General features: G+C 53.3%; 1 protein-coding gene across 1 annotated transcript; it reads left to right on the top strand.

Moving 5' to 3' along the window:
• Positions 1 to 9,553: 9,553 nt before the first annotated feature.
• On the top strand, positions 9,554 to 13,013 carry FAM25A (family with sequence similarity 25 member A). The gene is made up of 3 exons (XM_070431990.1): positions 9,554 to 9,663; positions 11,080 to 11,142; positions 12,832 to 13,013. Exons 1-3 carry the CDS (start codon positions 9,591 to 9,593, stop codon positions 12,963 to 12,965), a joined length of 270 nt encoding a protein of 89 aa, XP_070288091.1. The 5' UTR covers positions 9,554 to 9,590; the 3' UTR covers positions 12,966 to 13,013.
• The last annotated feature ends 246 nt before the right edge of the window (positions 13,014 to 13,259 follow it).

Raw genomic sequence — 13,259 nt, 5'->3', positions numbered from 1 at the left:
CTTCACAGATAAGAAAAAGCTAACGGAGTTCATCACCACCAAACCAGTATTATATGAACTGCTGAAGAGTATTCTTTAAGAAGAGGAAGAGGAAGAAGAAGAAAAATATAAACAATAAAATGGTACTATACCTATCAGCAATTGAATCTAAAAATCAAAATAAATGAACAAATAATCTAATGAGCAAAATAAACTGATGAATAAAATAAAATCAGAGGCATGGAAGCATGGAACAGATGGAGGAATCTCAGAGGGAAGGGGTGAGGGGGGTATGAAGAGATTAACCAAAGATCTATGCATAATCTATGGAGACAGACAATAGTATGGTGAAGGCCTCGGGTGGGGGACAGAGTGGGCTAAAGCAGTCAATGGGCGGGGGGAAGGGACACCTGTAATACTCTCAACAATAAAGATTTTTTTAAAAATAAAAAATAGCCGAAACCGGTTTGGCTCAGTGGATAGAGCGTCGGCCTGCGGACTGAAAGGTCCCAGGTTCGATTCCGGTCAAGGGCATGTACCTGGGTTGCGGGCACATCCCCAGTAGGAGATGTGCAGAAGGCAGCTGATCGATGTTTCTCTCTCATCGATGTTTCTAACTCTCTATCTCTCTCCCTTCCTCTCTGTAAAAAATCAATAAAATATATTAAAAAAAATAAAAATAAAAAATAAAAAACTAGATACTATTGCTTAGTAACTGGTCTTTTTTAGAACTGAAATTCCCATCACAAAAAAAATCCTGTGTTCCCGCCCTGCCCGTCCCTCTCCCCTCAGAATAAAGTGACTGAGGGGTGTGATTAGCAAATAAAAAAGAAAAAATGTTATGTTAGAATTCAATTCATGTTAAGTAATCATTTTCATGTGATTCTTTTTTCCCAACAAGATGGATTCTGCTTTATTTAGAACATCAAAAATAACATTTTACAGAATGGGAACCATAATATTACACAATAAAATACAGCTATAAAATATCAAACAAGTCTGATAATGCTTTTTTTAGATCAACAAAAATAAGATTCTACGGAAAAGAAACTGTAATAAGCAAATGTATAGCTGCAAGTTTTCTTTTGCCATCAATATCAATTCCCTCTAAAATATTTTGGGGATATTTTGCAGTTTCCAAGCCCAAATAAAATTTGTTGGGCAGAGTTGCTCATTCTCATTATATGAATGAAACAGTTTGCAAAAACAACTTTGCTTAGTGCTAACAACTAAAAAATGTGGCTATTGCTAACAGCTCCAACGTCTACTGAAGCAGCCTAAGCTACGCACAAGGTCAGGGACCGCTCACCGGGAACACGGCCCCTCCTCTCCCGCCGCAGGTGGAGTGTCCAGTGGCGAGGGTCAGATGTTGGAGGCGGTCAGGCACCCAGGAAGTGCTCCTTAACAGAGGTAACGAGGGTAGGTAACAACTCAGATAACTGGGCCCGCCCTGCCAGAGGCCCCCGGGGTGGGCATCGCCTCTCCACCATCTCCCCAGCTCTGCCCTGGGGATCCGGAGCGCAAAGCCAGGCAGCGGCTGTTCTTCCGGAGCCACCCAAACGTGACCAAGTGGCCCCGGGGTCCTGGGGCTGGCAGGTGCCTCCCAGGCAGCGACAACAGGCGGGCCCTGGGCGGAAGCCACCAGTGCTCGCCGAAAACCTGAGAGAGAGCACGTGGCAGCAAAGCCTCCAGCTTCTTCTCAGAAAGGACATCTCCCCAGGGGCTTCCGGAAGATTCACGATCAGTTGCAGCAAGTGTTGTGCCCCGTAAATGTAAGAGAGTGCGGGCGCTGGTCCCGGGAGAGGACCACCTCATGGATCGCATCAGTTCCCCTTCAAAGCTGGCCCCCGTCACGCTCCCCCCTGTGCTGGGAGGCAAGGGACCAGGAGGGTGATCTGCTGAGCGGGAGCCGCTCTGGGCAGCCGGCCTGCGGGCCGCCCCGCCTGTGGGCCGCCAGAGGCCGCCAGGTCCAGCTCAGCCTCCAGCCTCTGGGGGGCTGGTTGTCCTGCCCCCTGGTTCCTATTAGTGCTTGTGTTACTTGTCTCAATCGGAAGAAAAAATCTGGACGAAGTCCCCTTTTTATACTTAACTTGTTCATATGGATACAGCGAAGCCAATGGGAGCGTGCAATCAAAGATTATTCTTTTTAAAAATATCGGCTGCCTCCTGCACGCCCCTACTGGGGGCTGAGCCTGCAACCCGGGAATGTGCCTTGACCAGAAATGAACCCGGGACCCTTCCGTCCGCAGACCGAGGCTCTATCCACTGAGCAAAACCGGCTGGGGCTCAAAGATTATTATTTTTTAAAAAATATACTTTATTGACTTTTTACGGAGAGGAAGGGAAAGGGATAGAGAGTTAGAAACATCGATGAGAGAGAAACATCGATTTAGATGCCTCCTGCACACCCCCCACTGGGGATGTACCCGCAACCAAGGTACATGCCCTTGGCCAGAATCGAACCTGGGACCCTTGAGTCCGCAGGCCCACGCTCTATCCACTGAGCCAAACCAGTTAGGGCTCAAAGATTATTCTTACTCCGTCTACCCGTCCCTTATCCGCCCGCCAGCCGATGCCCGCTTCCGCGGGAGGCACTGCGCACTCGCGCGGGCTGCGCGGGCGTGGGGGTGATGCAGCCGCTCGCCGGCTGAGAAGGCTGCATTGCTAGCCAAACGCTGCAGGCAGGCCCCGAACAGCCAGGCCGAAAAGCAGGCAGCTCCCCTGCGTCTCCTCGCGTGGGTTCCGCAGGACTCGGTTCTAGTCGGGGCTCGTTTCCTCCGCCTCCTTTCCGTGCGTAGCTCGGTGCAGCCTCGTCTTCAGTGTCGCCTTCTTCACCTACCGCCGCCTTCTTTTCTGTACCACCTTCATGGCCGGAGGGGGGGGGGGAGGGGGGGGACAGGGAGGGGCAGGGGGGCGGTGCTGGCTGAGTCTGACCACCTGCACGTTCTTCCCGGGAGGCTCTGGCCGCAGACCCGGCCGCGGTGCTGCTGTCCTCCGCGTGGGCGCGCGGCGGCGCTTCCTGCCGGCGTAGCCATAACTGCCGGTTCCAGGGCGCCACGGAGGGTGGGGCCGCCCGCCGCCCGCCGACCAGTTTCCGTTCCAGCCATCTAATGGGTCAGATCATGGGGGCCACGGCCTCGCGGGCGCGCGTCGCACGCGCCTTCTTTGCGGGGAAACTTTTTGGTGGATTCCTTCATATGTCATGTAGTGTTTCATACTTTAAAAAAGTATGTTCTTACTGTTAGGTAGAAAAAAGTGAGGTGCAAAGGAGCACATCTCTGGGGGCTACCTTTCCTGTAAAGGAAGGAGGCGGGTGTAAGAGGATGCACCCGGGGCAGGAAGTGCAGGGGGGGATGAGCCGGAATCCAGAGTCTGGTTCCTCCAGGCGGTGGGGGTGGCAGTGGGAAGAAGGGGGCACGGCATAGGCAGGAGAGAGGAGAGGACAGGGACAGCTGTCTGAGTCTGTCTGCGCGTAGTTCCGACTTGAAAAAACACAGTATAATTTCCCATCCCCCCCCCCCCCCCCCTCGCTAAAGCAAGTGATGAAATAAATGCCTGACTGGCTTCCGCACCGCGAGGCTATCCTTTCCACCACCATTGCAGAAGTCACTCTTTCCATAAAGCAAGTGCTGAAAGCATCTGGAACCGAGCAGAGAGGACTCTGGAACGGAATGCGAACACTAACGAAAGATCCCAACTCTGCTTGAAATGAAGAAAACGGCCACACCAACAGGGTGGGAAAGGAAGGAGAATCCTAAACTCTTTGGAAGAGTGCACGGGCCTGCGCCGCCAAATGGCGGGATCCAGGATCCGGGAGGGAAAGGCGTCCGCAGGCCATGGCATCGCCGGGGGGCGTCCCAGAGGCGCGCGCGCAGCCTGGAGGGCGCGCCCGGCGTGGGCTGCCTGTTGCTCGGGCCGCAGGCTGCACCGCGAGTCGCTGCACCAACATCAGAGATTAAATCCAGCGCCAGCGGCCGCGCACCCACTGGCGCTGGTCCAGGAAGCTGTGCGTACAAGGAGGAAGGGTGCCTTCTGCGATGGTGGTGGAAAGGATAGCTTCGCGGTGCGGAAGCCAGTCAGGCATTTATCACCACTGCCAAGTGCTGTGTGCATGTGCTGTACTTTTTTTATTTTTTTGCTTTAGGCGGCTTATAGTCTCCCAGCCCCACTTGACTTGGAGTCCCCTCTAGACATGGTTTGTCCGTTTGCCCTAAGGCAGCAAAGTGGGTGTTGCCGTCTGGTTTCTTTCTTGTTTTAGATTGCTGTACTCTTCTGGGAGTGGCCGCGCAGTAGGCTTGTTTACCCCGCATCACCCCAAACACGTGAGGAATGCATTGCACTGTGATGGTAGGCGGCTGCGAGGTCACTAGGCAACAGGAATCTGTCAGCTCCATTATAGTCTTGTGGGACCATCACAGACGTGGCCCGTCATTACCTGAAATGTCATATGTGGCATATGACTGTATTGACTGGATTCTCTAAGGCTAAAGGCAGAAATAACTACATAAATCCTGTAATCAGGCCAGTAAATATGTTTCTTACAGGATTGTGGGTTAGCAGTTCTGAACCAATATTTATACGACCCCTTATCCATGGAGGGTATGTTCCAAGACCGCCCCCCCCCCCCCAGCCCCCATTGGATGCCTGAAACCACAGGGAGTATTAAACTCTATGTATGCCATGTCTTTCCTATACACACACACCTTTTCACTTAGAGAGGCACTTTACGGCTTCTCTTCGGCGTATTCTAATTGCCAGGACCAGCACTCTTTGTGGATATGCTGGGCAGCATGGTGCCACATCATGCTCCTCAGAACAGCATGCAATTTAAAACTTAGGAACTGTTTATTTCTGGAATTTTCCATTTAATATTTAGGGCCAAGTTTGACCATGGGTAACTGAAACCATAGAAAGCTAAACTGTGAATAAGGTGGGGTACTCCTGTATATACTAGAATTAAATGCATAAGTAGATATAATGTAGATTATAATTATTGGAGAAAGAAATTACAAATAATGGGAAACACTAAAGTGAATCCAGTGGTGTTGGACTGGAATCTGAGGTATCAATACATACTCATGGTTTTTAATTATAAATACTGATAGATGCAAATATATATATATGAAAGGGTTAGTATATATATAATTTCCTAGATCTATCTGCTGGAAGTTCCTAGGAGCAATGATATCCCAGTAGCAATGAGCATACCTCTCACCCAAATCTTGATCTCTAATACCATTCTCTAATAAAAGGAACCAGAGCTCCAAGGAGAAGTACTTGACTGTAGGGCTGGAGTGGGGGAAATACAGGATTAGCCTGGAACATCCTTGTAGTGCCAGAAAGTAAGGCAATGCTAAAACAGATTAGATAGATAGATTGATCAATCGATAGATAAATAGACAGACAGACAGCAAAGATGGGGGCTATTGAAAGAACACCAGAGCCAAACTGAAGGAGTTTCTAATGGCTCAAGCTGGATTGATTTGAGTCATAAAATAAATAATGACAGTATTGGGTTTTAACCTATAGAATAAGATAAATATTCTATTCATGAATCCATACTGATATGAGTAACTAATGGATTAAAATGAATGTGGAGAATGGGCAACTTTTACTGCAGAATTCTAATTAATTTATTAATGTAGAAGAAATGGGAAATAGTCAATCACCACTAGGCAAACACCACAGAAATAATCATTGCACATAGGATCCACTGATGGCTGGCAGTGTGGCTCAGTGGTTGAGCCCCGGGAACATTCCCTCTTGAACTGCATTGCCCAGGCTCCCTCAGCCTCAGCCTCCGCTGATTCGGCTAATGGGGAAGTAGCAGTAGGAGGCTGGAGAGGGAGGGGAGAGGGATGCACAGCCTGCTCCCTCCTTCTGGATAGGGTGTGATGGTAGCAGTGCTCTCTGCGGAGGGCTGCAGTTCCTGTCCTGTGACCCTCTCCTGCAGGCACCGCTCGCCTTAGGGTCTGTGCAGCCCCTCCCCTGCCCATCCAGGTCCAGGGAGGTGATGCCTCCCAATACTGCTGGGCTCTGTCACCTCTCCATCCCACAGCCCTTCCCTTAAGTCTGTCCACCTATGTGAACAGTTCCTCTCCTCAGGCGCCTGTGATGTGCCCTCTGATTTTCACCAGGAACCTGACTGACATCCATGGGTGTGTGGGTATTGCCATGCTGGGGAAGTCCTTCTTTGGTGACTGACACACCAAGTCTCCCGGGTCTGGGCTTGGCTCCCCAGTGACTGGGAGGGGTCAGTGTGTGCAGGAGATGTGGGCTCGTAATATACTGTGAGCTCAAATGCATGAAGCAGAAGTCGGAGAAGTGTAGGCAGGATGGACAATCATGAAACAGGACATCCATGACATCTCCAGTTCGAATCACACAAGAAATCGTCATGCTTTGGACATAAGACGGCCCCAAGTATTGAAGCACTTAAAACAAACAATTCCCCCCTGAATCGCTAATTGCTAAGTTAGCAAATTGCTATTTGAAAGATTGGCTCTCCTTGACTGTGTTATGCCCAGATTTCAAGATTCCCAAGAAACCACATCAGGGAGCCAGCCAATCCGATGCAAAAGCATAAGAATCTGTATTTCAAGCTAGCTTGAGCTCCCCATCCACCAGACTCGCCGACACAATGGCAGGCCAAGTGGCTGAGAGAGGGAACCCCCGCGTAGAGACGGGCTTTATGGGGGGGGGGGGGGGTTGGAGTAAGGGGAGGAGAAAGGACATAGCCCTTACCCTGAGGCAAGATGGAGGGCGTAGCCCTCGCCCTTTCAGACTGGATGCAGGCAACTGGTTTTTTGCCAAAGGGTTTTTGAGCAAATTCCACACGGAGAATTAGTTGGCTCCTGCCCATGCCTGATTCTCCCTGCCCCAGGGCTGGACTTGACCTTCTGACTCAGGACTGTGTTCAAGGGTTTCTCCACAGGGGTCCCGCGGGCCAGGCCCCTTCCGAGGTAGGGAGGTTGGTTTCCTCCTGAGTCATCCTCAACCTCATCCAGGCAGGTAATGTTTCTTTTAATTTTATATTTCAATTACTTTACATTCAGTTTTACTTTATGTTAATTTTAGGTGTCCGGGAGGGTAATGTTATTCCTTGAGGGAGTTGCCAGGAATCCAGCCCTGGTCAGCAGGGTCTAGCACCGCCCTCCAGTCCCTGCTCCCCCTTCACGCACCGTCCTGGTGTGAGCACCGCACTCCAGTTCCCACACACCATGGCCCTAGATCTCTGGGCAAGGCTGCGTCCAAACACATCCCAAATGCCAACAGGGAGAAAGCAAGGATCCTCGAGAGGCAAGCTGCACAGAGTCCAGGCCTCGGTGCTCTGGCCCAGGTGCAAGCCCACTTGGCCTCAGCTCCAGCTGAGACCACCGACCTATCCTGTGAGCCCAGCTCATGGCTCCCTGAGGGTAGACTCTTCCCAGCTAAAGAGCGGGGAGCAGGCAATGGTGTGTTGGAACTGGGGTGTGGTGCTCACACCAGGACGGTGCGTGAAGGGGGAACAGGCTCTCCGGGGAGAGGACGGACGTGGTGAGGGCAGCAGCGGCCTGCGGGCTGTAGTGGTGCGGGCGCTGGCTGGCATGGGCTCAGTTCTGCTGGGTGGCCGAGTCCTGACAAGGGCCGTGGAGGAGCCGGCGAGCTCCTGAGGAGAGGGGACTGTTGAGCGTGTCTCAGGGTGGGGCCTGGAGGGAAAGGGCACAAAGAGCCTGCGGGGTGGGGGACACAGACAACCTCAGAGCAAAGAGGAAAGGGGCTCTGATGGGCCAGGGAACGTCCCTCTGGGTCTCTCAGCCCAATTCCCACCAGTCGTGTCCCAGAAGTCCCCCACCCGTGGCACATTGCCTGGCTGCCCTGAGCAGAACATTCTGGTATTTGGCTGTAACGAGGCGAGAACAGAGTCGTGGGACCTGCTTGTGCTCCAAGGCCCTCACGCTCCCAGCCCCTCCAGTCCACAGGGTCATCACATACACGGTGGGCAAAAGTCGGGTTACAGTTGTGAGTACGAGGGTCTATTCTTGTGTTAGTATTTAATGTATTATTTTCTATATGAATAACTGGAACCCTGCTTTTGCCCCAGCCTGCATATTTGTGAAACTCGCAGGAGCAGCAGTGTTATGTTCTTTTTTTTAAGAAGACGTCGTCCCAGTAAGACCAACCACTCCTGCCAATGGAGACGCCACCTGTGGCCCAGAGTCCCTGCTACTCACAGTCCCACTGCTGCCAGGGCTGGCCACAGCCTGGGGGCCACCCAGGACCACGCAGGAATGTGGGAGGGCGGTGCTGGAGACCCAGGCTGGGAAGGCCTGGGCCAGGGCAGCTCTGAGGGACGAGGGAACACCCATGGGGGATGCAGCCTCAACATCCCGCCCCAGGCCTGCACTGAAGGACCTTCCCTCCATGACTCCTGCCCAGGGGTGAGGACCCCCAGACTGTGGCTTACAGGCAGCCTCACACCCTCACCCTTTGGCCCGCCCATTGGTGGGTCAGGCTCACTGCCAAGCAGCCCCTCCCGGCACAGCCGCTCTGATAGGGAGGAACAGGAGTTTACCAGGACCTTGTACACATCATCTCAACAACTATTGGTGACATGGCCAGGAAGGCATGCTGTCCCCATTTTATGGATGAGGAAACTGAGGCTCGGGTGGGGCTATTGACTAAGAGAAGGAGCACGTGGCACAGGCTTGAGGCATCTCTGCCGTCCTGAGTAACTGGGGCGGCAGCCTGGCCCCTAAGCCTGTGACTGACTCATCCGGGGCTGGTGGGGCGGCTTCCTGGGGGTTCTTGCCAGGGCCTGAAGCTCCTGGTGGGGGTGTGGCGTCCCCATTTCTTCTCTGGGACCTCCTGGGGGGCACTGCTGCCCTCACAGGGCCTTCCCGAGAGACCAGGCCCCGAGGTGCAGGGAGGGCTGCTTCCCGCAGCTGCTGGCTGCCCGGTACTGGGCACTCAGGTCCCTAGAGAGCGGGCCCGCTGACCGCCGGCAGGCCTGCCTCCATGCACCCTCCTCTGCTCGAAAGGCACCCCCGGGAGCCCCCACCTGCCCCAGGGAGGCTGAGAGTCAAGCTGAGGAGTTGGGCTCTGGGAGTGGGAAGGCAGTGGCCTCCACTCCGCTTGTGTTCTTGGCCTAAGGGGTCACCCAGGTCCCCAGGCCCATGGAATCCCAAGCCCCTGGCTAGGCCACACAGAGACCCTGAGCAGCAGGCTGGAGCCCCGGCTTGTCTAGCTGGCCCCTGAGCCGGGCTGCGGAGAGCTGGAAGCGGACGAGGGCAGGGCTGCTGCCTGTGTCTCTTCCTCCACAGGCACTCGGGCCTCTGCCTGGGAGGAGCCGCGAGCCCCAGGCTGACCTTGTCTGGCCTTGGCCCTGCTCCCTGTCCCTGACCCCACAGGGTCCCAGAATGCAGGGCACGGGGTCTCATGCTTCCAGAGGGGCAGTGCCACAGCCAGAGTATGAGGGTGGCCCCACCCAGCCTTTTCCTCCTGCCAACGCCTGCGCTGACTCACGGCTGACCTCCTAGCTGCCCGGGTGAGGGCTGGTGCCCCAGAGGCGGCTATAAAAGCACGCTGGCCCGGGCCCCAGCATCTTCCTTGGTCGTCAAGGTCGCTGCGCCATGCTGGGAGGCCTGGGGAAGCTTGCTGCTGAGGGCTTGGCCCACCGCACTGAGAAGGCCACCGAGGAAGCTGGTAAGACCTGGGGCTCAGGCAGGGGACTGGGGATCCACTTGCCTGGGCCTGTTCGAAGCTGATCCCCTCAGTTTGGGGGCAGGCCTGACCCCATGAGGAGCTCTGGGCAATCAGACCCATAAGGATAGGATGGGGAGAGGGTGCAGAAGCTGAGGAGGGCTGTTTGGGGTGAGGCCAGGAGGGTCCCTGTGGCTGAGGGCAGGAGGGAGGCCATCTCAGAGGAAGCCCCGGGTAGGGTGGGGGTGGGGGTGGAGGGGAGCCCAGGTGCTGGGCGAGCAGCTAGCTTGGACACTTCCCTCTGGAAACCTGGGAGCCTTCCCATCCCAACAGCCTAATTTGAATATCCCATACAGGCAAAGGAAAGAGGTGTTATTTTTACCATAACATTAAAGTTGCAAAGAGTTCTCTATTAAGAAACCACATTGCCCACCTATGAACCAGGAGGTTGTGGTTCAATTCCCCGTCAGGACACATGCCTGGGTTGTGGGGTTGATCCCCAGTGTGGAGCGTGTAGGAGGTAGCCGATTAATGATTCTCTCTCATCATTGATGTTCTAACTCTCTCTTTCTCCCTTCCTCTCTGAAATTAAAAGAAGGAGAAGAAACCACTAAGTCTGATTCTGTTCAGTCAGCCCTGGGGTTTACACAAAGGACATTTTCAATGTTTTGGGCCCCGGAAGCCCTTTTTGCATGCAGATGTCAGCAGCTCTGCTGGGGAGGGGATCCAGGTCCACCAGCTGGCATTTAAGTTTGCTGTTCTCTTTCTAAATGGCAGCAAATATGTCCCTATTTCATTGGTTAACTCTATGCTGGTGTTGAGCGGCCTTTCTTCACCGACCCTCTGCGTTCCTATGACTCCCATTCACAGACAAGGAACCAGGCAGTGGAGGGGCGTTTAAGATCAGGGCCAGTTCCTTTGACTCCAATTCCTCCGGTCCCAGCAGGCTAGCACTCACACTCAACCAACTCCGAGGTGGCAGACAGTCCCCTCCTACTGGAGGAACGGCTGTGGGGAACTGGTTTTGCTGGAGGAGGCTCTGGACTTGGCATCGGCTGCCGTCTCCATGTCTCCATCTGGTTTGAGGCAGGATAGCAACACACCTGAGAGGTGTGATAACCTGGGAAACAGGCTCAGCCTTGGCACCAGTGCCTAGCTGGCAGGAGGGCCTGCTCGTTGGCATTCCAGGCTGCACCAGGCTGAGGGGCATGAAGGGTTCTGTGCTCTTGTCTGCCAAACTCAGCTTCTCTCCCAGCAGCCAGACCCTCCCCCCAACATCCTCCTCAAGAAGCAAGCTGAGGGTCCTTCCCTTGAGCCAGCTGGTCCTGGCTGGGGCAGCACCCAGAGCTGCCTGAGCCCTGCAGGGAGGAGGAGCTGCCTAGCACGGGCTCTCACTCTGGGCTTGTCTTACCTTTTCAGTTCATGCTGTGGAGGGGGTAGTGAAGGAGGTGGTGGAGCACGCCAAGGAGGCTGGAGAGAAAGGTATGGTGGGGGCTGGGAAGGAGGGGAGGAGGGAAGTGAGGGGCTGGGAGCAGCCTGTTCTCTGACTAAGCAGGTCAAACCCTGATCCAGATGCTGCACCTTTTCGGATGGTATGCAATTATCACACCATCTGAGGCCACAGAGCCAACCTTACTAAGGCAGGACCCAGCCTGACAGGCCTCTCTGTGGAACGTTGAGAAGACTATTTCACAAAAGGCAGTGTGGCAGCTCGCTGGGACAAGGCATTCAAGACATAAAATTATACACTTATATAAATACACTAGAGGCCCAGTGCACGAAATTTGTGCAGGGGGAGGGGGCCCTTAGTCCGGCCTGCAACCTCTCCAATCCAGGACCCCTTAAGGGATGTCCGACTGCCTCTTGCAATCCAGGACCACTGGCTCCTAACCACTTGCCTCCCTGATCTCCCCTAACTCCTCTGCCTGCCTTCCTGATTGCCCTTAACCACCTCTACCTGCCTGATCGCGCCTAACCACCTCTGCCTACTGCCTGATCACCCCTAACTGCTCCCCTGCTGGCCTGATCACCCCTAACTGCTCCCCTGCTGGCCTGATTGCCCCTAACCACCTCTACATTGCCCCGCACCCGGGACCCAGGATTCACTCCTCTGGCTGGTTGCAGGCACTTGGGACCGGGGCTTCCCTCCCTCTGGCTGGCTGCAGGCACCCAGGACCTGGGCCAGCTTTGCCCAGGCTGGCCGCAGCCGCAGGGGACCGTGGGTGGGTGGCTTCGCTCAGGCCTTAGCTGCAGGTGCCTGAGACTGTGGGTTGGGCGGCTTGTCCCTCTCCCCGGCCACAGGCACAGGCACTGGAGCCCAGGACCACAGGGAGGGTGGCTTGTCCCTCTCCTGGGCCACAACCTGGCTGGTTCCCATTCCTCTCTTGTGAGCTCATTTGTGCCTGGCTGGTCCCCATTCTTTTCTCCCCAATGTTGAGTGTCTGAGCCTTTACAGCGTGATGGCATGAGGGCATGATGACCATTTGCATATTGGCTATTTATTATATAGGATATTTACATAAATGTTTGTATGTGTATGTGTACTGTGAGTATAACTATGTAAAAACTATAAGTACACCTCATTCCTTACAACAAAATAAATTCCAAGTGAATCAAGGACTTAAATACAAATACATGAAATGATTAAATTGTTAGAGGACTGCATAGGAGATTTTAGCATAATCTCAGAGTGGGGAGGGTCTTTTTTTTAAAAAAAAACTATGACAGAAAACCCAACAACTATAGAGGAAATGTTAGATAAATCTGACAATAATACTTCAAATTTTCCATAATAAAAAAATTATACTCTAAGCCCAAGAAAAACCACTAGCTGAGGGTAAATATTTGTAGTGGAAATGATAACCCAACATAGAAATGGTCAGGAGATATAGTGGTGGTTCATAGGAAAAGGTATGTGAGCAGGCAGCCACCCTGTGAGCAGGTGTTCAGTCTTACTCACAACTGAAGTCAGATATGCAAGTTGTTTGGGGAAATAAAACAAAATTTGCACACATTCCTCAGGAGCTCTGTTGCCCTCCATCCCATTGGGGATCCTCCAGGGCATGGCCCAGGAAGACAGCCACACCCCACAGGCCACTGCAGGGACACAGCCCAGCAAGTGGCTCAAATGTTTACTTTGCTCACCCAGACATTCCTCTTTTTTGCGGACAGCCATTGCCGAAGCCTTCAAGAAGGCCCAGGAGAGAGGGGACAAAGTGGTAAAGGAAGTCACTGAGACTGTGACCCACACAGTCACAAATGCTGTCACCCATGCAGCGGAAGGCCTGGGTAACCTGGGACAGTGACCACGCCTGAGACTCTTCCTGAATCTCAATAAAGGACTGTGAAATGTGTACGCTGCGCCCTGGACTTATTCCCAGATAGTGGAAGCACTGTCTACATCCTGTCACCTGCTGTAAACCATTGACACCTGCTGGGGGTTAGATAGGTCCCCTGTTGATCAGATGTGGTGCTTTCACAATAAGTGTTACCATCTCAGCAAGGACCTCTTTAAGAATTGCTTGTGTCTGTTCGTTCTTTCTTTCTTTCTTTCTTTCTTTCTTTCTTTCTTTCTTTCTTTCTTTCTTTCTTTCTTTCTC

This window comes from Myotis yumanensis, unplaced genomic scaffold (genome assembly GCF_028538775.1).
Source record: "Myotis yumanensis isolate MYYU_CA2020_CCGP unplaced genomic scaffold, mMyoYum1.0.hap1 SCAF_13, whole genome shotgun sequence".
Lineage (NCBI taxonomy): Eukaryota > Metazoa > Chordata > Mammalia > Chiroptera > Vespertilionidae > Myotis > Myotis yumanensis.
The sequence above is the reverse complement of the archived record's forward strand: the minus strand, read 5'-3'. Positions and strand labels throughout refer to the sequence as shown.

Bases quoted from the DNA above. Each gene is read 5' to 3' on its own strand.
- FAM25A (XM_070431990.1), top strand. From the start codon at position 9,591: ATGCTGGGAGGCCTGGGGAAGCTTGCTGCTGAGGGCTTGGCCCACCGC. The intron at 9,664-11,079 runs GTAAGACCTGGG...TTACCTTTTCAG, and splicing joins GAAGGCCACCGAGGAAGCTG to TTCATGCTGTGGAGGGGGTA. The intron at 11,143-12,831 runs GTATGGTGGGGG...TTTTGCGGACAG, and splicing joins CAAGGAGGCTGGAGAGAAAG to CCATTGCCGAAGCCTTCAAG.